The following is a 25990-nucleotide window of genomic DNA, read 5'->3' on the forward strand; positions in this document are numbered from 1 at the left end:
TTGTTGTCTGTGTGCCACTCATTGTAGATTGTATTCAGCTTCATTTGTTTCCCATGTTTGGGGGCTCTCGTATATTGGTATATGTACTTCCTGCATGTTCCTTACTATTGGAGCTGAATTATACAAGACAGTAATTTAGTTCGTTCATTCAGAAGACTGTGACTATCTTATGCCTCTCTTTTTTCCTATGATAATTATAAATTCTATGTTAAAAAATTGTGTTGAAGTTGTTTCTGTGTGGCTTCACAGTGGAGGTTAGAGTCTTGTGGACTTCACCCAAGCTCATGGCCGATAACATTCACCTGATCCAAGTGCAATTTTGATTGACCTTTTGCTATTGGCAGATATTTTCTTCTAATGGCTGGGTATGGGTAGAGCGAAAAACTATTTGTGGTTCATTAACTAGAACTTCTAATATGAGGGTAAGTATCCTGGTGGGCGGTTAGAATCAAATGAGGAAATGCCCTAATCTTTGGATGTTGGATATTTCTGTGCTTATTTCAGATTTTGAGTGCTTAGTGTAACCTAGTGAGGTTGGTACTTTTCATTGTCCCTGGTTGCTGGGCTTCCTTTCCCTAAGTTGTTTGTTCTCTGTAATAACCATCCCAGGGTTTTAGTTTAATTCCTGTGTATCCTAGTTGTGGTGCTTTGATCTTTGGATACCTGTGGATGTTCTGCGTCTTGAATTCTCAGTCACAGGAGCTCCTAACTCCGGAAGAGAATTTCTCTGGGCTGCTATCTGGAGCAACACAATGTGATTGGTCAGCCAGGATGCCAGCCGAAGTCAGTGTGCAGTACATAATAGGATCATCTCCAGTAAATGCAGTACTCTATGAAACACTCAAGAAATTCACTGAAAAACAAAGTTAAAGATTATTATGGTTCAGTGAACTCAAACCTGAAAAAGGCTTGAAATTTGCTGTCATTTTGGTATGCAATGTGCACCATAATCCTGACTTCAGTACACGACTTTCCCAATATTTCAGACATTTTACTGGTTTGTGTTTTCTGAGCCTTATCTAATCTTTAACTCTTTTGACTCACTGGAGGTGATTCCTTGAGTGTGTTTTTATTCCCCTCCTTTTTAGGGTCGAGCCTGCGTTGCATGCGGTCGAGCCTGCGTTGCATGCGCTCGCGCATGCATATCGCAGCGAGACTCTTTAATGTTCAGAAAAGGGCTCGGAGCCCTGTCAACGTCACGTCAGTGTTTTTTGTTGGTTCGTGGGCTTGCCTAATAAAATCTGCTTGCTTTCATTAGTCGAAGGCACGCATACGTCATGCCTTTTCCGGTGGCTAGCCCTCCTCGAGCGCAGCGACCAAGTACAGAAAACATGCGAGACTCACTGTTTTCCATCGGGCTCGTGGACTTCTTTTTCTCTAATTTACGAGCGCGATCTCGCTTGGCAGAAGTCGAGCGCTTTACATAGTTAATTGCACTTTTTCGGGTTACGTATATAAATGCACTTTTGCAGGATAGGTGAAAAGTCAGGTTAGGAGTTTACAACGCTATCAGCTCTAACATGAGCAAACGCGAGACCCGTTGCATTGCAAATTCTTGTTTGTTTTAACAGTGGCAGTAGAAAACATATTATTTGATGCACATCTGAATATATGGTTTATGCTGCGTTTTTTTCCAGTGCGGTAGTTCTAGATAAGCTGCCCTGTTTTCAGTGTTTATTTTTTTTGTGGATTTCAGAAGTGTTTTTTGTGTTTTCCAAAGCTTTCAAAATCATTGCTTATCAGTGTCTATTCATCTGTTAATCCCCCAAAATAGACAAAAATTATGTTCAGGTGTTTCCAAATTATGTTGTTTTGCATTGATTGCAATAAAGCACACATTTAATTTAAAGGAGCAGTAAGGCAGGGTATGGTGTATTGGCCAGTGCAGTGTCTTCCAATTGACGGTATGTCTAATGGACTTACGTTAGACTGTTTTAAGCATAGTAAGTAGGTGTATTGCACTCAACACTCACCTCTCATTAACCCCCTCACATTTCATTACCTTCTACACTCACTCTGTGAGGACTCTGTCTGGTTTACAGGACTAGTAATGGAAAAAGTAAGGCTGCTATATTCAAATGTTTTAATAAACAAATTATTGTGCACAGTTGCAACTCATTACCCTATTCCTTACTGAATATTATGGCATTGTAAGGGTGATCAACCTTTCCAACTGCCTAATACTTTGTGAAACTTCACAACTTTATATTACCCCAGATTAATATGTAGCCCTGCATTCTTTACCACAAGAAATGTGATGCTGTAAGCATGCTTGCCACTGCATTTATGCACTCATGCCTGACTACTTTAAAGCTGTGCATCTTTCCTGTGGATATTCATAGCTGCCAGATGTCTCCATGACAAATTACCCACTTTAAGGCTGTCCTGACCTTTTAACTCATTCGTATTGTATTGTAGTATTTTTGCTGTTAACTATGTACCTGTAGACTCAGAAACCCCAGAAGTAGAGTATAGCTGGGTAAAACATCCAGGATTAGCTGAAATTTCCACTCACAACAATGGAGCACCTTGTGGTATGTGAAGGTCTTGGGTAATATTTTGAACACTATTCCATATGGTGATAAGTACTATTTTCATGTCACTGTCACTACGGCTTACGTTGAATGTTTAAAGCGTAGGGTATTTTGTCACTTGACCTGCTATCAATACTAACTTTTTAGAAAGTGGGTGAAGGGGGGCTGACGTGTCAAAGTGTTTTACCCATTCCATGTCTGTGGGTAAATGTGATACCACATATTGGCCAAGATTCTTATAAGCCAGCCAGTTCACCAGTCGGTGAAAGAAATACCCTTTTAATATTCACAAATTCTCTTCAGTGTATACAATATTTTAAATGCGACCTAAAACATGGTTCTAAACCCTTGACCTTTTACCCAAGCACCCAAAACTGGAGGAGACAAAGTAAGAAACAGTAATATTTTAGTTACATCTCTAAACATAAACAAAACTGAAGCAGAATAATCTTCTAATTAGTCTTCCTTTCTGCTCCATGTGTAAGAAAGTTACATTGTGTTGTCCCCTTAAGGAATAAATAAAATGATTCATTCTCTCTCACTTTCCTTCTTTTGATTGGCATTTTAATTTATGGTTGTGCAGGTGGTTATTACTGTTTATATGTTTACTCTGATGAGGGCTGTTTTGCTTCTGATGGGGTTTTATCATTTATTATAGGTTTAAACCTAAAACCGGCCAGCCTAGTTATTAACAAAGTTATTAGTCCTACTACATCTGGTTAAATCCTTCCATTGAGGTAAAATCCCAATAACTAGGGCTTGTGAGAACGTTTCCTTCTGTAATGTGATTCTAGAAAGGACTTGGGGTGACATTACGCAGTGTTTTCTTGAGTCACTTGAGATGTTCATTAGTAGCAACATTGTGATTTTACCTTTTGTAGTGTAGAAATAAATTAGTTGATCTGGGTTTATTAGTAAACATGCTCAAATAATGTGGTGTTTGGCCCCATTTAATTGCCATGGTATAAATATATATGTAAGAGCTGGCAATAGTGACTTTAGGTATAGTTTGGTCTGGGTTTTTGCTGACAATTTTTGTTCTGCTAAGAACGTTGATGTTGTTTGACAAACTTGCATGAAACATTAAAAAGAAAAAGGTAAATCTAGATTAGTTTCATGATGTCCAGTTTCATGCTCATCTATCCAGTGGGGTAAGAGGTAAAGTTGGGTTCAAAAAAGAGCTTTTTCCATTTGATCTCCCAGATGAAACTTTACTTTGTTATATCGCAAAACAGAGCCTGGTGGAGCTGCATTAAACTTGGTTTGACATTAGAATTTTCTTCAGTGGAGTGACTTGGCTTAGTTTGGTTTAAATCTGTATTTTTGAGATATTAACATTTAAAGATTATAGCTAGACTATCCAGCGCTAAATAGAGCTATCGTAGTGTTTAGATTTTTTTTTTAAACCTGCAAGGATGTTACAGTTAATAGGAAGGTAAAAAAAAGTGTTCATTTGCTGTAACCTAATTCGAATGGTTTGTACATGGAGTATTATGTATGGGATTATGCTACCAACCTGTGGGTTTGGGCACAGTGGGGGGTGGGGTTGGGGGGGGGGGAGGGTGGAGGGGGGGGGGGTTATCCTGATCTTGTTTTACATGCCTGTTGGGATCGACATGTCCAGTACTGCATAAAACAAAATTGTATTGAATAAAGAAAGTGTTCATTTTGCTAATAACAGTGGCATCCTATGATGAATTCACATGTAATGTGTCAAGAAATTAGGCATTTTAGTCCTTGGTGGCTTTGGCAACTTTCGTGCCAATCTGTCAAGGGGACCAGAGTTAAAAGGTAAAAACGTTTGTTGACCCAATAACTAAGGTGCTGTTGTTTAATGAGCCTGCATGAAATTTGGCAGACTTTCAGCAAGTTGAGGCCAATGTGGGAATGTCGGGTTTCAAGCAGATCCAATGTGGAACCAGTTGGAATGCAAAATTAGAGGGGCTGTTGAAAACATCACTGATCTGCTAATTACGTTCATGCAGGTCAAAGATTTGCATGTGCATGAAACTTGGCAGACACTTAGGGCCTGATTACGAGTTTGGCAGTCCGAGGACCTGCCAAACTTGCAGTGGCAGTTGGACCACTGCTCTCTTGGCGGTCAGACCACCACATATTCCAGGATGATGGATCCCGACGGGTTGGGGGCGCTCTGAGTCATGGTCCGCACCCTTGGAATGCCCACTGTCTGCTATGCAGACAGTGCGCATTCTGAGGGTGCTTGTGTGCAATGGCAATGGCATTGTCCTTGGCTCCTTGAGGGAGCCGAAGCCAATGCAGCTGCTCTGTTTCCTCCAGGCATGCCCAGAGGGAACCTCACAATACGATGTTTCTGCCAGTCAGCCCTGTGGAAACATTGTAATACGATGGAGAGGGAGGCCGCTGGCTTGACAGAGGCCTCCTCCTTGCAAGTTTGGCGGTCCGACGATCGAAGCGCCAAACTCGTAATCAGGCCTTTAGTATGTCACGTCAGGGCATAGCTGAAGGTGAGATTAAAGTGTGTTAATTTGCAGATTTTCTGGGTTCTGTTTATGAATCGTATGACATTTTTCAGACTGTTAGCAAGGTAAGCCCAGTACCGGAATTTCTGGTGTCCATATGATCTAATGGCGGAATTCGGATGGTGTGAAGCAAAATAATCTTTGATTTGCTATTAACATTGGTGGAGTTTCATTGATCTGCAAAAAATCTGGAACGCTTAACTTCTGATATGTTGAGTTTTTCAAGCAGATTCATCAAGGCAGCATATTCAGGGAGTCGAGTAAGGGGGTCAAAAAAGTGTTCACTTGATAATAACTTTGGGGTTGTTTGACAAGTAGCACAAAATTGTTCAGGAATGTTCATATTTTGTTTTCTGTTGGTTTGTCGAGTTAAGCCCAGGGTAGAGATGCCATGTATCATGCAAATCTGACAGCGTGAATAAAGTTTTGGCAGGTGTGGGTGGTAATAAAAAAATAATTTTATTTAAGAAAAACTTTGGCACCATTTGATTTGCACAGAGGGTGGGATACCAGAGTTGGTTTAAACTTGTTAAAACGGCTTATGAAGCTGTCGGTTTGCAGTATGGGATGTTGGTCGCTTACAGCAGACCACAGTGGCACCCCATGATTGACATGAGTGACAAAATGGACCAACGTTTTGACCTATTGACACTGTCCAGTTGTGAGCCAATTTCGATGAATGCCAGATGTATAGATCCACCAAGGGCAGACACACATTTGTGGGTGAGCAAGTGCAAATTAAGGCACCCAGACTGGCTCTTAAGCTATCTTGGGAGTCAGCTAGGATCCCCTTTCCCTGTACCCAGTCCTAAATTCTGCCCATCTGTATCCTGCCTTCCACCTTGCCTATAGAGCCAATGAGGGAGATTGGGTATTCGTATCCTGTATCTTTTATGACACCCTTCTAGTTTATAGGGGCAAATATGGATTTTAACTAGGAAACCAGGGTATAAGAGTTACTTCAGCGCTGAGGACAATCTGTATTAACTGTGCCAACAGATCAGTGTGATGTTTACAAATGTCTTAAGCACCTTCTTGGGTGGAAGAGACATAAACACTTAAGCACAATAACTGTCTGTGTGTCCAAAGGCCCGACACGTGTTAAGAGGAACTATGAAAGGGATGTCGGGGACACCAGGGTTGTAAATAGATTTAAATCTCAGAATCCATGACAGTGCTGCTATGTGTACGTCTAGCCTGGATTTGAAAGAATTCTGCTGAGAGGGTTGTCCATTTACTTGCCTGAAGGCAGCTGCATCCCTTTTATTAGAAGCATTTAGTAGATCATCTCAAGCTTTGCTTCTAATCTAGAGCTAGCGTTTGGTACTGGCCTTTGTATAGGCTGCCCTAAAGGTAATAACTCCCTCTGGGTTCGGTAGGGTGCATCTTAAGACAGACTGAAGTTTCCACCCCATTGCCCTGCATGTTTTGCCAAACCACTTGCCGGCTACATAATGAGTCCTACCACCAGTGGGGACACGAAGGATGGTATCTGTAATTGAGTTAAATGCATCTGTGATTGCACCGGCTATCAGCTGACTTATCCAAATAAGATGAAATATCACTCCTAGAGGCAGCAGTAACCTGCTGTGTAACAAAGTGGACTGATCAGAGTCCACTGATTTCTTTGGTGAGCGATTTGGTAGTTGTACAACCAGCTTGCATGCGTGATTCATTGCTGTAAAGCTAAAACAATTGTAGCAAAGTTGTGGTCACTAAATTGCCTTAACAGTATTCTATAACCACTAATTTGTCCCAAAATATGTTTAGCTACAAAGTTGAGATCAGTAGTGTTTGATATATAAATTCAGTTCTAAAACGTGTATGTTAAAAGTATTGGTGATTGATCTGTCTATAACAATGCAGTTGGCCCTTGCTATTATCCAAATACGTGTACAGCTCCTTTGGTTTTCCTAAGGAAGTGGACAAACCACGTATTCCACAGGGCACAAAGCCATCTAAATAAGGAATGTGATTCAGCCTATCTCGTAGAGCAATACTCTGATATTGTTTTAATGAAAATGTACCCACATTGTGTAATTTATATCACTTTTGAACGTAGACTGTAAATGATAGGAGCCTGGCATCAAGTGAGTGCAAAACTTGATTATCATTAAATAATCGAAGTGGAATGTCAAATCAGTTTTGGCCTTCGGTGTGTTCAAATATGCATTGATCAGGTGGCATTGTTACTAATGATGGGGTCCACCTTGGCACAAAGATTTCTAAGGGTGAATCCAGAATGTTTCTCTGGTGTGCTGTAGTTCCTTCAAAAGGCATGTTCTGCATGGAAAATCTTCATATTTAACAGCAAATTGTCTGCAAGATTGAAAAGATTGGCTTAAGACTGTTCAAGTTTCTTATTTATGTTTTCTGATTTCTTATTCCTGAAGCATGGACAGAGGTAAATTAGTGTTTAGCAGGCATATGTTTTTTGTTGTTTTGTTTTAGTCTTGTCACCGACAATAACCCCGTAAATGAAACCAATTGATCATATAATACAAGGTTTACTTTCTTTCATGCTTCTTGTTACAGAAGCTGTGATTTTATTATTTTTGTAAAATGTGTTAATATGTGACACGCCCTTTCGGATCAGAACAGTGAATTTGTTTACTTGTAACAGCTTGTTTGAGTTCAGCTTTCACAGCAAGTGTTCGTAACCTTCTTCGTCCTTTGTAGAGAAACAATTTGAAAGGAAAATCATGCGCTTACTCCCAGATCTGAAATCAAACAAGCTATAACAAATGCTGGGGTTCACAGCTCTGAATCTGCAAGGTACAGAGGAAACTGTAGAAATCGCTGTGTGAAATCTTTGCATTCAGATGGGTTGATCATCCGTGATATTGCAGAATATGAGGACTGCATTGATTCTGCATTCCAATTGGAATATTAGACGATGATGCTTTTAGAAAAGTCAGCAATGACAGATGAGCAGTCACTGAGATAAGCTGTCGTTTACCAAGAGGGAATTTAGCATTTAGATTTGTTCTCTGGTGAGTTAATTTGTTTGAGTCATTTTATTTATTTAAGTCATGGTAAGAACCATAACTGAGCTGTGCCTATTTTTCTTGTGTGAGCCTGATGGGTTTTTATGATGCACTGCCTTTGCTTTGCCTTGTATCCATTCAGCTCTGTGCATGGGCTTTGGCTAGGCCTGTGCCTAACCTGCTTCAGATGTGCACAGGGGAGGCTGGTAACAGTGACTATCTGGCTTTTCACTGGGCTTGGAATACTAACCGCCAGATTTCATGCAGATTCATCAAACAGCACCCAAGTTATTATTGAAGAAAACTATTGTTGCCCCCACCACCATTTATCTTCTCACATCCTTGACTGATGAGCTCATAATTCATCGTAACCAACAGAAATATAAACCTTATAAATATCTGCCAGATTGTGTGCAGGTTCATCATATGGTGACAAGTTTACTAGCAAAGAACACATCTTGGACTCTTTGCCACTGAAATATGGCCCACTCTCCAAGTACCTGCAAGGAACTGAGAAACCAGGAGCAGGCTTAACCTGTTAATCTGCCTCCGAATTTCGTGCAGGTCTATCAAACGATACCAAAGTTATTAGTTAATCAAGTGTCTGACCCACCCCACCCCCTTTTCACTCCACCCAAAATCAGTCTGCATGCAACCTGACGTACCTGCGCTGGGAGTGAATTACCAAGTGCCTGCCCCTTTTGACGGAAAGGGAAACCAAAGAGCTTGTAAACAAATTCAAATTCTATTGCTCCAACCTTCCCCTTACGCCGTGATGGATTAGCACAAATCCTAACATGCCAATAGAAAACCAGTACTTCCAAACTTCGTACATATGTCACACACTGCCAAATTAATTAGCAAAGGGGTACTTGGTTCCTAAGTCCCCCTCCCTTTTAACTGTCCCCAAAGCATGGATCTACATAAGTTTGAAAACGCCAGTAGTAATCGTAACATAACAAGTGCCTGCCAATTATCAAGCATATTATTCAAATGGTAAAATAGTTATAAAACCAAATCAGCAAATGGCTTTTGACATTGAAAAGATATACAAAGCGTTAACACTTTCAAGCCTACCCTGCACCATTTTTATATGGTAATATCTCACAGTGGCAAATAGATTACACCAAACCGAAAAAAGCATGGTTTCTGGGTAAAGTTCTACCTTTATTCCTGGTGCCTCAGCTGCCTCAGGTCCTCTCTCCAGCCTGTCTCCTCTCACTCTTTATCTTTTACTTCTTTTGGTGAAAATTCCTTACTTTTATTGGGTGCTGCTTGCACGCCACAGTGGCTTGCTGCTGTTTTTTCAGCCCTGCCTCCTAAGCTGCACCTCCCCCAGGATCTACTTAATGGTGGGCGCAGTGCGACCCCATTGAGTAGGTGCCTGGTTACCCAGCCGCCACTGGTCCTCTCGCCTGCCTGCCTCCTCTCACTCGCTACCTTTTTACTTTGTTTACTTTTTATTTCTATTTCTTTACTTTTGTTGGGTGCTGCTCCCACTCCACAGCGGCCCCCCACACTTTTTCAGCCCTACCTCCCAAGCTCCACCTCCCTCTAGGACCTATTTAATAGTGGTTGCAGCGAGACCGTGCTGCCAGTGTGCCAAAGGTCTGCGCCTAGACCAGCCCAGCGCCAGAAACCCTGGTTCTCCTCCCACCACCACACACCGATACACCTCGGTGGAACTCCATCGCCTGAACCCAGATTCAGAGCCAACAGCTGTTTCCACGCCGCACCCAACATCATGTTCGGGCCCTTTCCATGCTCACACTGCAGCGTCTTATCTCGCCCACACCACAACGACACCCCAACACCCAGCACCACTCCTAACCACTTGCTACTCAACACACGTTTCCTCAACAAACATGCCACTGAGGTTTAGGACATCATACACATACACAAGCACCAGACCCCGCCTTCCTCACGGAAACATGGCCCAATCTGTCATCAGCCCCAGATTTTGCCAACGCCATCCCAGCATGCTATACAAGATCCTGCACGAGAACAAAGTCCGGAGGAGGTGTTGCAATAATTCACAAAGACAACATAAAATGCGCCGCCATGAACCATCGGGATATGAGCATCCTAGAGCACCTACACTTTAAAATCCAGATGGACAGCAAGTCGACCACTAAGGGAATCCTTCCCTACCGACAACCGGGCCCCTCCTGGAGCCTCATTACCGATCTCATAACCCTTGGCCCCCTCACACCAAGAATTTTCTCCTCCTCAGTGACCTCAACCTTCATCTGGACGACACCACCAACCCCAACACAGCCTACCTTCTAGACAGCCTCCACAACGTCCGCCTCACGCAGCTTGTCACTGGACCCTCGCACACAGCAGGCCACACACTGGACCCCATCATCTCCACCAGCAACATGGTCGGGGTCAGCCACACCTTTCCAATCCTCTGGTCGGCCCACTTCATCATCCATTTCAACATTCTCACCCCACTGCACATGCCGACAGTGACAACACCCACCCAGTGCCTCAACAGGAAAGATATCACCCAAGAAGCATAGATCAACACCCTCAACCCACACCATCCCATTCTCTCTGCAGGTGCCGACAGAACTGCCCAGTGCCTCATCGAATGGGTCCCCACTGCGCCAACAGCCTTGTTCCCCTCAAGGCCACGAGAACCCAAAGATATGCAATCTAGTGCACAGGCACAATCAGGAACGCTTGGAGAAACTGCAGATGCTGGAAAAGAAGTGGTGAGCCTCTTAGAAGCCCACAGACATTGGCATCTACAAGAACTCTCGAAGATCCTACCAACACAATCTAAACAAGAGCAAGAAGAGGCCCTTCCCCAGAGAATCGAAGCCAGCAACACCAGACCTAAAGAACTCTTTATGCTCATCAAGGAATTCACCCACTCCGCAACCACATCCAACTCCATCACCCCATGGCAGGACCTCTGCAATCAACTCTCAGACTTCTTCCACGACAAATCTCCAACAATTTTGGTCCTCCACCTCTTCCCATGACCCTTCCTTATCCACTGGCCCCCACCGCTGGAACCCCAACTCTCTCCAACTGGACTCTGCTGACCACTGAAGAAACCAAAGTGATAATGGCATCCACCCACTCAGGTGGCCCCATGGCTTCCTGCCCATCCATACTGCCTCTTCAGCCTGGGCAGCATCACAATAGGCTCGGTACTACAGTCCACCGTCAGCACATCCATCGCCACTGCAACATTCCCTGACACCTGGAAATACACAGATATCACCCTCTGCTCAAGACCCTGAAGCCCTCATCAACTACCCATCCCTCTGCTTCTCTTTCCCGGAAAAATCATGGAAAAAGCAATCAACAGCCACCGTTTCTGCTACATCGCACAGCAGGTACTCCTCTAAAACTCACAATCAGGATTTCTCAGCAATCGCAGCACAGAGATGGCAGTCATTGCAGCAATGGATGACATTCACACACTCATGGAAGAGGAGACTCTGCAGCCGTAATCCTGCTCCACCTTTTTGCCGCCTTCACCCACCAAACACTCCTAAGCAGACTCCACAATGCAGGAATTCAAGGGTCAGCTCTCTAATGGATGCTCTCAATCCTGACCAGAAAAATGGAATGGGTCATGATACCGCCTTTCACCTTCGAACCCAAAGACGTAATCTGCGGAGTCCCACAAGGGTCACCCCTCCGCCCCACCCGCTTTAACATTTACCTGGCACCCCTTGCGTATATCACCCACTCCCAGGGACTCCTCATCATCTCATACCCCAATGACACACGACTCATCCTGTCTCTCTCAGAAGACCACAAACAACTTTAAAAGGTGCATGATGGAAGTCGTCATATGGATGTGCACCAACTACCTGAAACTCAAAGCTGATAAAATGGAAATCCTGATTTTTGGACCCAAAAACTGCCTGTGGGACCCCACCTGGTAGTGGATCGAATCTGGACCCACTTTGACAACCAATAACTGGGCACAAAACCTGGGCATCGTCCTGGACACCGAACACTCCCTGAGACCTCAAATCAACCTCGGACCTCCCTGCTTCTGCATCCTTTCTTTGATCAGAAAGATCTTCAAGTGGCTTCCCAGGGACACCATGAAGACCATTACCCAGGCTCTGAGCACGAGTTGCCTAGACTACGGCTGTGCCCTCTATTACTGAGTATCTGCCCACCTTGCACACACTCCAGACCATCCAAAACAACGCCGCAAGACTGGTTCTCTACCTTCCCTGCCACACCCCCATCACGCCTCCCCTCTGGAAACTCCACTGGCTCCCCATCCAGAAAATCTGCCAGTTCAAAATACTCACCCTTGCCTTCAAAGCACTGCATTAGAAGGGACCCGCCTACCGCGTTCCACCAGCCAACCCAGAACCTCCAGTCTATCTCGGCATCACTCACACACATCCTCTATATTCACAGAAGCAGATCAGGAGGCTGCTCGTTCTCCCATCTTGGTGCCAAGACCTGGAATGCTATCCCCGAGGACATCCGAGCAGCCACCACGCTCACAGCGTTCTGCAAGAAGCTGAAGACCTGGCTCTTCGACCCTTGCTCCTGACCTCCGCACCTACTCAGCGCCTACAGATACTCACCAGTGATTAGTTATCACTCTACAAATCCTTTTACAGTACATTAAGCATTTGCTGTTATGCTGTCATTCTTTTCAGTGATTTTGGCTGTAGGTCCGAGCGTAATTTCTAGTGGAGGATAAAATGAGAAGACAAATCTATTTTGTTTTTTAAGTCTGCATGGAACTGCGTGGAATTCGGCATGCCAGACCTTAGTTGACTACGGTAAACGATGCTAGATTTGGTGAAGATCCGTTGATTGAGGTCAAAGTTATAAGCTCATGAAAAAATGCCATTTCAATGAAAAGTGAGGCTTAACTATGAGTATATGTATATATTATTGAATACTTAACTGAAAAATTACAGGTAACACATTTCCATAAATGTCTGCTTTGGTTTTAGGTAATGACAAGAGTGCTTGGGCCAGGTCACGGAATAACTCAGAGTCTGCCACTTCTCCTCCAAACATCAACCGAAGGAGGCAGCTTTCTGAATCTCAAGTGGAAACCATGAACATCTCAGACTGCCGAATTAACACAAGGCAAATTGGAACTCCCAGAGGTAAATTAAAACCTATTGCTCACTTTGTTCGACAGATCCGCATGATTGTATTTATTTGCAGACTTTTAATGGACAAAACTTGGAGGAGAGGTCCTAGAGTGCTGTACATTAACCACACATACACATTCTGTATACATAAATATTTCCAGTGGTATTAGAAATATTTACTTATGTAACAGTGGTTAACAAGATTATATTGTTGCACTATCAGATAATTGAGTGTATGAAGAAATTGAATATTTCCAGAAAAAAATGAGGAGACTACTTGAATAGAGAATACATTTAATGGATGGAGTTAAAATTATGGATGGAGGAAACCATAGTGAGATGCAATTTAAAAGGAGATTTGGTGCGGAGTAAGGTGTTTTGTGCCACAAGTTGTTAGTTAAGTAACAAACATATTTAAATATTTCTAAAGGACAATTGAAAGGATAAATGATTTATGAATCCCATTTTTGGGAAATACCTAGGTGGAAATAAGCATAAGATTTTCAGAGAACTACAAAGTGGGAAATTATAGGTGATGGGGCATCATACTTCCCTTTGTCACATGGCCATCAAGGACAAAATGTTTTCAGTTATTCTTGAATACTACGTGAGGTGGTTGTGTGTACTTCAGGAATAAGGGAAATTCAGACTTTAATGTAATGGCCAAAAAGTCTGACTCTGCTTGCTCTTCTTCACCCAGGGGTTCCAAAAGTAGGTCTCAGAATTTCATGCTTCAACTAACATTTTTAGTATCTGTTCCAGATAGTGCGGGAAAAGCTATTCTGTTGATGTGACTGTCATCAATGTATAACCATCGGATCATGGCAAACCTGTGTGTGAGAAAATGGGGTATGTTTTATATGGTGCGGTTGTGCAACCTCACTGTATGATATACTCACCAACCCTTTTACGACCCTTAGGTTTCGTTTGTTAAACCTTCAGCTCAGCCCTGTGAGCTGTGGCTCTGGGCAGCAAGGCTTACACAAAGGAATATGTGTAAAGTAATTAAACAGCTTCAAGACAATTGGAGAAGAAGTTGACAAGAAACCAAAGAAATAAACACCAGTTCATAAAAATGGATTGTATTATGTATTTTTAAACCCCACAACAAAAAAGATCCACCGGAGAGTTCCATAGATATAGAAATTACAAGGTATAGTAAATCACAGATTTTCATTCAACTGCGAACAAACATTGGCAAATTCAACAAATTTGACTCTTAGAAACCTTTTGAGCCAAAATTTTGGCAAGTTGTAATGCAGTCAGTTAGAGTCACTTGGGCGACCAACTCCTGTGGGGAGCCACTGAGGAGAACTAACAAGGCCCCCATAAACAGTTACCTCCACTGAAGAAATATTAGTCAGACAGTTCTTTATCCACAGTCCAATGGATTCCTATGGAGTAGTCCTGGTGGTGAGGATACAGGATGTTGGAAAATGCTCAACGATTATTTGGATGCGACACGGTTGTTGGAGGATCTTCCTGCAGAGGCTCTCTGTTCCAAGAAGGTGATGAGGGGGTGTTGGGTGCAGAGTTCGACATCTCACGAATCCTCTCTGGTCTGGCTGAAGTCCAGTTGCTACTGGACTACCAGTTTTGTTGCGGTCACAGCCAAATCCTTCTCCATGCTGTTGCTTGCCTTTTGTGTGATCAGGCTGCACTCCAACTGCTCTCCTGTATCCAGCAGACTCTGGTGCTACTTCTGAGTATCCGGTCCTGGACCCTGGTGTTGGCCGATCTGGGCTACCACTTGCCCTTAGTGGGCTTTTCAGCTATTATATCCATGTGCTGCAAACAGGAGGTCAGTCTGCTGAACCTCGGAGTCCCTTTGCTCTGGCTGGGCTCTGAAGATTACTTCTCCTTGAACTGAACACAGGCGCAGTCCATCTTCGCCAGCCAGCAGGTGCTCCAGGTGAATTCCACGTCAGTGCAGCAATCTCTTCGTCTCGAACATAGTGATTTTGGGCAGCCCTTCTTCGGTCCTTCTATAGCAGTGTTATTGATTATATATCGCTTTCTATCCCTGACAAGGTATTGATGCACTTTATGGGTAGTAGCAATCTATTCCGGTACCCAAGGTTAGCGGTTAATCCAGACGTGTTGTTGGTTATTGGGATTAGTCCTGTGTTCTCAAGTCCATTTGAGATAAGGGTTCTGGGTCTCAGGGTGCCCTATTTATGCACCAAATGTATCCAGAATGTGATAGCGAATTGGAGTTTCCTTTATTCAATAGCTGATGGGAGACAATGTTGACATCTTCTGCCTTCTGATGGCACACAACCTTCAGATAGCAATTTGCCTGTTTTCTTGTTGCCAAGTAATTTATCTGTGTGCAAGTCTGTTTTTGCTGCTTTAGGGAAATACATGCATAAAAAGACCTCCTGCTTTTCCGATGAAAAGTGCCCTTTTTAATGCCGCTGCTGCAATATCACAGTCATGGGGCAAAATCCACAAAAGCACAATTGTTCGTCTTCCCATCACACATTAAACACTTATCCCATCTCCCTTCCTTGCAAGTGCAAGATGAGTTTCCAGGCAGTTCTAAATGAATGTGGAGCCAGTCTGCGAAAGTGCATCAGAACAAGTTCTCATGGATGGGAGTGAATCTGATGTAGGGTCTACAAGGCAAATCTGGAACCATGAAAAATGTATACTATAGAGTCAAGTTAACAGCTACCGTTCTGTCTCCACTTCATATGAATACGTAAACATCCGTCAAACTAAACGGCGCATTCATCATTACAGTAATGTATCAAACACCGATATAGCCTAGCGTTCTTGGAGGAATTCCTTAAAAATACTACTAATCTACGAATTAGTACAAAATGGTGATCGTGGGTGACTTTGATTTTTGTGTTGACAGACCAGAATCTAAAAACTAGCTTGAAGCTGCCTAAACAAAGAAAAGAAACCCTTAGCTTCAAACAGCTAGTGAGCAGCAGACCGTTGCACACAGCCGGGCACACACTTGAGGGTTGGCTTGAAAACCGTTCTCCCCAACAGTTCGATCCTTTCACAGACTAAGCCAAACAACTTTTCCCCTCTCCCTACCTCTCAAATCTGAAATGTGTCGCTTTTCCCCACAACACAATGACCATCAACCTATCCATCCCAAGCAGATATTACTTGGCTGCTGCATTGTCTCCATCAAGATTCAGATCAACTCCGGAGTGTGTCCGTATTTCAATCCTGCTTTATTCAGACCTGCAGCACTCCGAAGCTACCATAAGGCGATAGATAGAACTTCATAAAACTCAAATATTCCTTTTCCTCTGTACCAGCGTTCATTGTTTTGAAAAAAAAAAATGAATCATCATCCTGGAGATGCCTTAATGTCAATTAACTTGTGAGGACACATTTATACAAGTCTACACCCTCTAACTCTTAAAAGGAATTTGGTGTATTCAAACCATTCTGAATTTTGTCATAGCGCAGCATGAATGCATTTGTTTAAATATGACTGTTAGAAATGCATGAATATGGTAAATATAGTTCTAAAAAATACTGTAAGAGAGTAAGATAAAAAAATTGTTGTTGCTTGCACAAATGCAAGTGTGTGTGTGTGTGTGTATATATATATATATATATATATATATATATATATATGTGTGTGTGTATATGTATGTATGTATATATAATATAATTTCTGTTGTGGGAACCAAGCCGAAAAGGCAGTGGAATGCTGTCAAAAGACCAGCATAAAGTCAGTGAGTGATAGGAGAGATAGTTGGGCTGTGGACAGTTAATGCATTTTGATGTCATGGTCTTAAAAAAGGACTTCAACTCTTTCTTAAATTTCGAGCAGTGTTGCAGCAGTCCTGAGGGCTGGGGGGGGGGGTATGTAGTTCCAGATCCTTGCTGCAACTATGGAAAAGGGCCCGTTGCCATGGTGGATCTTTCTTACACTACTTAGGGCCTTATTACAACTTTGGCAGCCATAAAAGCGGACCACCAAAGCTGTGGGGAGGATGCCAGTGTCCTACCGGTGGTGTCCTCCCAGAGCGTATTACAATGTTCCTGCTAGGCTGACTGGCGGGACTATTGTAATACGCGTTCCCGCCGGGCTGGATGGTGGAATCTGTGCTAGGATATTGTCGTCAGCTCCTTTGAGGGAGCTGAGGCCAATATCCTAGCAATCCTGCACCATCAAAATGCGGGTTCTGACGGTGCTGGGCAGGTGGGCAGTGCAGTGTCCTTACCCTGCCCCACCCCTCACGTGGGCACTGGCTTTCTGCCATCCTTTTCATGGCAAGGTCCCCCCATGGAAAGGCTGGCGGAAAGTGGGGTTGTAATCTGCCAGGCGGCACATAGTTCAGCACCACCCTGGCTGAGTACAACTCAGACCACACTCATGCCGTCGGGAGCCATGTTCCCAACAGGGATGGCAGTCCCCTGGTGGTCCCACCTGTCAAGGTTGTAGCGTGGTGTTTGGACCACCAAAGTTGCCTTGGACCGCCACACTCATAATAAGGCCCTCAGTCTGCAGAGTGATGGTGCCCTAGTGGCAGGTGTGTTGACAAAGACCAGAGATGGGGAGCTTGTCTGCACCAGAAGCAGGGGTTCTGGTTTTAATAACTTTGTATATGATGCTGTTGGTTTTGAAAACTGTGTAGACAAGGGGAGCTAGTGGCGTCCCGTCATAATGGAGGTGATGTGACCATATTTCTTCAGACTTTGAATGAGACGTTCTGCCACATGTAGGATGTCCTTAAGCTATTCCTGTGTGAAGTCTGGCAGGCCGTGCGTCATTCCATTACCACAATCGAGATGCAAGAGTATGTGGTTCTGAACAGCAGTTCAGAAGCCACTTTCTGGAGGAAAAAAAAAACTATCTCCCTTTCTTCAGAAGAGAGAACTGACACCTGGCCAGCTTTGATTTATTTTTATTTTCTTTCTCTTTTTGGGCAATATGTTCCTTAAGGGTGAGGTTGGTGTCCAGGGTGAATCCATGTGAAATGGTGTTCCATGAAAGTTGGAGTTCAAAGCAGTCAAGTTTCATGCCATTAAGCCAGCCAGGTTTGTACTGTTTCTTGTTAGTTGTTCTTAACAAATGACCGGAGTTCTGTCTTGGTTTGGTTGAGCTCCGGTAGATGCTGGCATCTAGGTCTTCATGATGTGCAGGCAGCGTTCAAGGCCTTCGATGTCTGAAGCAGAGGAAACTTTCAAGAAGACTTGTGTATCCTTGGCATATTGTTGAATCTTGATGCTGTTAACTGTAAGTAGACAACCAAGTAGCTTCATGTTGGGGTTAAAGAGGACATCAGACCATATGGAAACATGTGGGACTCTACAGGTGAAGAGGACCTTTTGGTACCTGTAGGTGTTCATTTGAACAAACTGATGTCACTTGAAAAGGTAGGAGGATTACTAGTGGGTTCCATTTCAGACTCCAGGATTCATATAGGGGAAGGGTGACTGACTGTGTCGCAGGCACGTGAAAGGAGTAGCAGGAGGGCATAATCTACAGCAGTGGTTCCCACCTTTTGACTTCTGAGAACCCCCACTATATCATTACTGGATCTCGGGGATCCCCTCTGAATCATTCTTGGAATCCGGGGCCCCCCGCTGAGTCATTACTGGAAGCTGGGGGCTCCAGCCTAAACATTGTTGTTTTTTGCTGCAAAACAACATGCAAAAATACAGAAACAAGCATTCATCAAACACATTCACCAAAGATAACACATTTTATTTAATTGGCAAATATTAATACAAAAATAAAAATTGTTATTTTAATAGGAAGGTATGAGCTTTTCTAAATTCAGTTGAAGCCACACATCGTCCATACTATATTCTGTTTGATGCGCTTGCACTGCACCCACAGATCCATCTGAGGCCACTCATCGTCCATACTATATTCTGTTTGATGCGCTTGCACTGCTCCCACAGATCCATCTGAGGCCACTCATCGTCCATACTATATTCTGTTTGATGCGCTTGCACTGCTCCCACAGATCCATCGGAGGCCACTCATCGTCCATACTATATTCTGTTTGATGCGCTTGCACTGCTCCCACAGATCAATCTGAGGCCACTCATCGTCCATACCATATTCTGTTTGATGCGCTTGCACTGCTCCCACAGATCAATCTGAGGCCACTCATCGTCCATACCATATTCTGTTTGATGCGCTTGCACTGCTCCCACAGATCAATCCGAGGCCACTCATCGTCCATACTATATTCTGTTTGATGCGCTTGCACTGCTCCCAAAGATCAATCCGAGGCCACTCATCGTCCATACCATATTCTGTTTGATGCGCTTGCACTGCTCCCACAGATCAATCTGAGGCCACTCATCGTCCGTACTATATTCTGTTTGATGCGCTTGCACTGCTCCCACACATCAATCTGAGGCCACTCATCGTCCGTACTATATTCTGTTTGATGCGCTTGCACTGCTCCCACTAATCAATCTGAGGCCACTCATCGTCCATACTATATTCTGTTTGATGCGCTTGCACTGCTCCCACACATCAATCTGAGGCCACTCATCGTCCGTACTATATTCTGTTTGATGCGCTTGCACTGCTCCCACAGATCAATCTGAGGCCACTCATCGTCCATACTATATTCTGTTTGATGCGCTTGCGCTGCTCCCACTAATCAATCTGAGGCCACTCATCGTCCATACTATATTCTGTTTGATGCGCTTGCACTGCTCCCACTAATCAATCTGAGGCCACTCATCGTCCATACTATATTCTGTTTGATGCGCTTGCACTGCTCCCACTAATCAATCTGAGGCCACTCATCGTCCGTACTATATTCTGTTTGATGCGCTTGCACTGCTCCCACAGATCCATCTGAGGCCACTCATCGTCCATACTATATTCTGTTTGATGCGCTTGCGCTGCTCCCACAGATCAATCTGAGGCCACTCATCGTCCATACCATATTCTGTTTGATGCGCTTGCACTGCTCCCACAGATCCATCTGAGGCCACTCATCGTCCGTACTATATTCTGTTTGATGCACCTGCACTGCTCCCACAGATCAATCTGAGGCCACTCATCGTCCGTACTATATTCTGTTTGATGCGCTTGCACTGCTCCCACAGATCAATCTGAGGCCACTCATCGTCCGTACTATATTCTGTTTGATGCGCTTGCGCTGCTCCCATGATTCAATCTCAGAATACTAATTTAATTTTCAGCTTCCAGTTTCAAATTCCTTGACATTTACGGTACATTTTAAAATGTTCAATTGTACATTTAGCCATTTTATTTCTGTACACTTTATTAATGTGTTATTATTTAATTTTCTAAACTGTCATGGAGCCCTGAGGAGGCTTTGCGGACCCCCAGGGTCCCCGGACCACAGGTTGGGAGCCACTGATCTACAGTGTTCACCTTAGCGGTTTCCGTGCTGCAGCCTGATTGGAATCCAGATTGTTAGTCTTGCAGGATTTGGTATTTATCAGGCGATATTTGAGTTGAACATAGTTTTTTCAGTGATCTTGCTGATGAATGGTAAGTGAGTGATGAGTTGTTAGTTGGTGAGGTCTTCAGGCTCTAGTATAGGTTTCTTTAGGAGTGGGAGGAGATCGCCTCTCTTCAGAGCTTCTGGGAGGATGCCTTCAGTGAGGGAGGCATTGACAATAGTGCGTAGGAGTGAAAGTGCCCCCCCGGTGAGAGCTTTGATGAAGGACAAGTACAAGACATCATTTTCATAAGGAGTGGATTTGAGGGAGTTGTGTGTGTTAGTGAGATCTGCAACATCTAGTTCTATGAAGACTAAACTTTGCATGATTCAGCGGAAGGAGATGGGTGTCTGGGAATGCTGGTTTGATGTTGTCAGTGTGCTGTTGGAACTTCTGTATCATTTCACTGAAGAAGAGATTGATTGCATTGCAGTTTTCTGCCGAGTGAGAAATGGGTGTGTTTGGCTTGGAGTTGTTGCAGTGCTTGATTGTCTCAAAGCTTCTGTTGGTAGCTTCATTTATGGTGTTAGTGTAGGACTTTGGTTTGGCTGATGTCATGAGCTGTCTATGTGTTGCACAGAGGGATTTCAGTATGATGACATCATCATGAGTTCTGTTTTTCTTAATTTTTTTTCCTGCCTACAGTTGAATCTTCATTGTCAGCAGCCTCTTTAGAGCATCATGGTGCTTAAGTATTTGGCCTGCAGTTCTTTTTTTTTTTTTAATTGGGGTGTGCTGTTCGCAGAGGTTCTTCAAAAAAGTGTTGGATTTGTTTGGAAGGTTCACAGATGGAGTTGATATAGTGAGGGAAGAATTCAGGCATTAGGTTATCTATGGAAAATTCTTTGAGTTTTCTAAAGGTTAGGTCTTCTCTTTTGGGTTGACCATGCTTTGTTGGTAGGATGCTGAGCAGGGAGAAAAAGGTGATGGCAAAGTGGTCGGGCCACTCCAGGGGTATGGCTGATTTGCATTGAATTGATGATGATGTTGAGAAAGCAAGTTCGAGGATGTGACCTTTGGAGTTTTTGATTGTATGACGTGCAGCACCATGCTGACAGGGGATGAGTGAAGGGGAGACTGCATTCCCCAGAGTGCTTGATGGGCTGAGGAGGCGGGAGCTTCCAATCTGCGCCAGTCGGGTGCTACATTGGGGTCACTTGTTCCCAGCTGCACTGGACGAGTGAGGAGAGGACTGCATGCCTCAGAGTGCCTGAGGTGCTGAGGAGGCGGGGGCTTCCATTCTGCACCAGTCGTGCTATATTGTTCCCCGCTAAACGGGACGAGTAAGGAGATGACTACATGCCCCAGAGTGACTGAGGAGGCGGGAGCTTCCAATCTGCGCCAGTCAGGCGCTACATTACAGCCAATTGTTTTCCACTGTGTGGGATGAGTGAGGAGAGGGCTGCGTGCCACAGAGTGCCTGAGGGGCTGAGGAGGCAGGAGATCCCAATCCTCACCAGTTGGGCGCTACATTACGGCCACTTGTTCCTTGCTGCAGGGGACATGTGCGTGCCATGCCTGGGCGAAGACCAGACCAAGAGGCCGTCCGCAGCTGTATGAGGCTAGGCTGGGTCCTCCTTTGACTTGCATTAACCTGCCCTAACCCTGCCTGGAGAGGATTTTGTCTTTTCTCTCTGCTTTTAACTTGCATCATGTGCAATCGCAAAGTGAGTAGAGGCCCTGTGGTGCCATGTAAGCCCACCAGTGTTTATACCATGTCATAGCAAGTTATTGGGATGGTGACCAATGAAATTTACCTGAGTAAACGGAGTTCTCATGGATGGGACTGTACTATTGATTCACATTTAAGAAGTTTCCAAAGCATAGATTCAGGTACCAACGGATGCCATTGTCTTCGGTACCTCCTAAAGGAAATACCGGTACAAATGATAACTTGTTTTTTCAGCATCTGAAGAAGAAGTCCATTATCTTTCTTGCAGCTCCTCTGCTCATTCAAGTGAGCATATCATTATTATCCTGTGATTTAGATTCCTTGCCTGCAAGAAACCCATGTCGCCAAATGTTGACCAAGTGTTGGACTCTTTTTAATATGTTTACATAGGCATGAACATAAGCATTTATTTACAGAAATCCGTATGTATACACATCAGTCAGCACATTTGAAACTAATAGGATGAACAGCAGTTTTGTTCGCCTTTGGATACATCATTACTGCAGGGTGTTTAGGTACAGAGTTATCAGCCATTTTAAGTATAATCCAACCCAGCTTAAAACATTTAACGAAAAACGAAAACAACCATAAAATAGAAATCCAACCTAATACTCTTTTTTTATTTTCCCAGTATTGTGTACATATTTTGTTTGTAAATACTGTTGTGTGTGTGTGTGTGTGTGTGTAACTAGCGCTTTACTCCCATCCCAACTCACGAGCTGCAGACTAAGTGAGGAATAACACTACTGATTAGCCAAACGTTTTGCAAATAATTTTGTAGTTCTATTTAAGAATGGTATTGAGTGGTATGATTTGACGTGCCAGGCCAGTTTATTCCTGAGAAAATAGTAATTGTTGAGCCATTCCAGCATAGAGGATCACGCTCATTGTGCTAACCTTTTGGAATATAGCTAGGCATACTGGTGCTAGGACCTCCTCAGGGTTTTTTACATGTCATCTGGAAAGCCCCTGCCCGGTTGCTTTTCCTTTCAGATAGATTCTCTGGCCAGTTAATAAAAAAAAATAAAAAAAAGAATTAAGCTTCAGGGTAACAAGCTATTCTCTGTTCAGGGAAGGAAGTTCAACGCCCTCGATCAAACAGATACACAACTCATTAAGTGTCTGAAGGATCTAGATTGCTGTGCACCTGCTCCCTGGAGGGCTGGGTAATAGATTGAAAACAGATAGATAATCACTTCACACAATCTCTGCAAATGTTTATAAATGGCTTGATGTTCTTCTTTCACGAGTCTGTCACTGATCCAGTTTTTGGGCTGGGAGAGTATTGAAGAATCAAAGATGGCACCGAGCCACTATTCTCGTTGTATTTGCAAGCGTTGGCTCATGGCAAGAGACGCTTCAAGAAAGTGAGCTACTATTCAGGTGCAAAAAACAGTGCGACTCAAAGATGCCTGAGAATATTGAATCGATAAGCTGGGTTTCAGGTTGTTGAAGTTTCATTTGCACCTCAGCCTCCACTAATCTGGCACTTATCAGATGAGAAGGAGAGTGTGAGACCTATAAATATGCACGTATACACTAATTGTATAGTGCAAGTCCAGCCAAAAGGCAGTGGAGCGCTGTACAAGGCAAAGATCCATTTAATATCTATTTGGAAGGATAGCTGGATTCCTAGAGTGGAAGTGTACCATTATTTCACCACGTTGTAAATGGTCTTTAAAGAGATCTGTCAACAGTTCTTTCCTGAATAAGAGCAGGGTTAGTGCTGCCCTGTTTAATGTGGGATATAGTTATATATCTAGATTGAATTGAGTGAGGCAACCCTTGTTCGTTTTTCCTTTTTTTTTTTTTGTTGCAACTTTTTATTTCCAGTCTTAAAAAGTCCTGCCTGCTGGTGTGCTGAGAGCCACCAAGGTGGTGAGTTTGTCTGCCATATAGGCGAGGGTGCTGTTAGTGATGGCTTTGCAAGTGGTGCAGTTGGTTTTGAAGATGGTACAGGCCTGCGAGGGGAGCCAGTGAAGTTTTGCGATGGTGTTCGTCACATGGTCATCTTTCTCCAGGTCTATGATGAGACGTGCTACAGCCTGTAGGGTCCCATTAAGGGGAGCCAATGTGGAGTCCGGGAAGCTGTTGTGCAGGCTCTTGTCACCATTCAGATGCAAGAATACAGTGGCTTTGAACAGGAGTTCTGAAGTCACTTCCTGGGAGGAAGGGTTTCACCTTCTTTAGTAGACAGCTGGTATCAGTGACGATTGGTTTCTTTGCAACGTGAAGTTGCTCTCCAGAATGATCCCGTCAAGGATCATGTTATTAAGCCAGGTTCGGACTGTGCTACTGGGAATAGCAGAAATTATTTTTGAGTGAGGTTGAGCTTTATATAGTTGTGGACATCCAGATCAGGACGAGAAGCAAGTAATCAATTGATTTCCTGAGTGGAGGTGATTTTCAAGCATATGTGAGTGTGGTCGACATATCAGTAAAGTTTGGTGCTATTCTTGATTAGCAGAATCTCAAAGGCCTTTACATAAAGGCTGAAGATGATGGGGCGCTCCACAGGAGATCGAGATCTTCTCGGACGTGGACTCTATTTATTATTCTTGCAAAATAATAGTTGAGAAAAGTGAACCTCAATTATCACCTAGAAAGCCTTGGTTTTAAGATAAGTAATAAAGTTGGTCTCTTCTAGCAGATCACTCTAAAAGGTCATTTACAAGGTGGTTGCAAAGGCAATATTCTAGAACTTTTAAGTAGATCGGGGAATAAATACATACTGTAGTGGAAGTGATGGTAGTTGCATTTTACAGTCCAAAAACCAGAGGTGAGAGAATGATCGATTCTGGAGTGTTTTTGTGACGAGAAGTGTGTGTACTCTGCTAAATGAGGAATTACTACTCCCCGAGGCATCAACCACTTAATATTTTGTATATTCAGTATTATTTATCTGGGCCCACGATGGAGATTAATTGAATTCAGCTTGATGTTAAGAAAGCAGATTAACTCCCTACATGTAACCACTGTACCCTCCTAATTAGTCAGTCGAAGTATCTCGCTCCCATGGGGATCCCGCATCCCTAAGCTGTAACAAAAGCCAATAGGTCTCTGAAATCCAGGAGACGCACCCTTGAGAAAAAGAAGGGAAAGATAAAGAAAATGGAGTGATTTGCATAGTGGTAATACCCTACATGGACACTCTAGTGTGCTAGATATGAAGTCTGAGCGAATCAAATCAAACTAAACATGTATATACCTAAAAGGAGTCAAGTGAATCAATGAGTAACTTTGTTTGGGAAATACCCACTCAGTCGAAATCAAAGCATCTATCCTTCTCCAAGTTTCTGCTTTATGGCCATGACAAATATTAGCAAGAGCTGCCATTGAACAAACATGTACCGTTCCTGTTCTGTGAAGTTTGTCTTCAGCCCTCGCTTCAGTGATTGTCCATTAGTCTCCATCTCTCTTCAAGTGTGCCTTTGTTAATGTCAGTTTGCACAAATATTGAACGCTCTTCAACAGAAATTTGTTTTAATTGACTGTGCAGCACAGAAAGGCTAGTTTCTGAAGCCTGCAATTCAGCCAGTTGCTAACAAACACTGGGGCTGTTCAGGCTTTGGGCAGCCAGGATGGAATCGTGTCCGCTCTTTTCACCTCTGATTGGAAGTCCAGGTCTCCCCAGTAAGGGAGTGTTTCGTTCAGAAGATATTTAATGCATTTCATTAGATTTTAACCCCATTTGCATCTTCCCTAACAGCAAGAATATAAATTATTATTCTGCTGTATATGTTCTCTATACTCAAGCCTGTCAGTACCACTGGTC

General features: G+C 43.5%; 1 protein-coding gene across 2 annotated transcripts in view; it reads left to right on the forward strand.

Moving 5' to 3' along the window:
- DIS3L2 (DIS3 like 3'-5' exoribonuclease 2) overlaps nt 1-25990 on the forward strand; it is a 714887-nt gene that overhangs the window by 51109 nt on the left and 637788 nt on the right. For both annotated transcript variants that reach the window (XM_069212876.1, XM_069212877.1), the window contains one exon: nt 12978-13136. In XM_069212876.1, the coding sequence (XP_069068977.1) occupies nt 12978-13136 (159 nt within the window). The remainder of the gene's footprint in view (nt 1-12977; nt 13137-25990) is intronic.

Source organism: Pleurodeles waltl, chromosome 11, assembly GCF_031143425.1.
Source record: "Pleurodeles waltl isolate 20211129_DDA chromosome 11, aPleWal1.hap1.20221129, whole genome shotgun sequence".
NCBI classification, from domain to species: Eukaryota; Metazoa; Chordata; class Amphibia; order Caudata; family Salamandridae; genus Pleurodeles; species Pleurodeles waltl.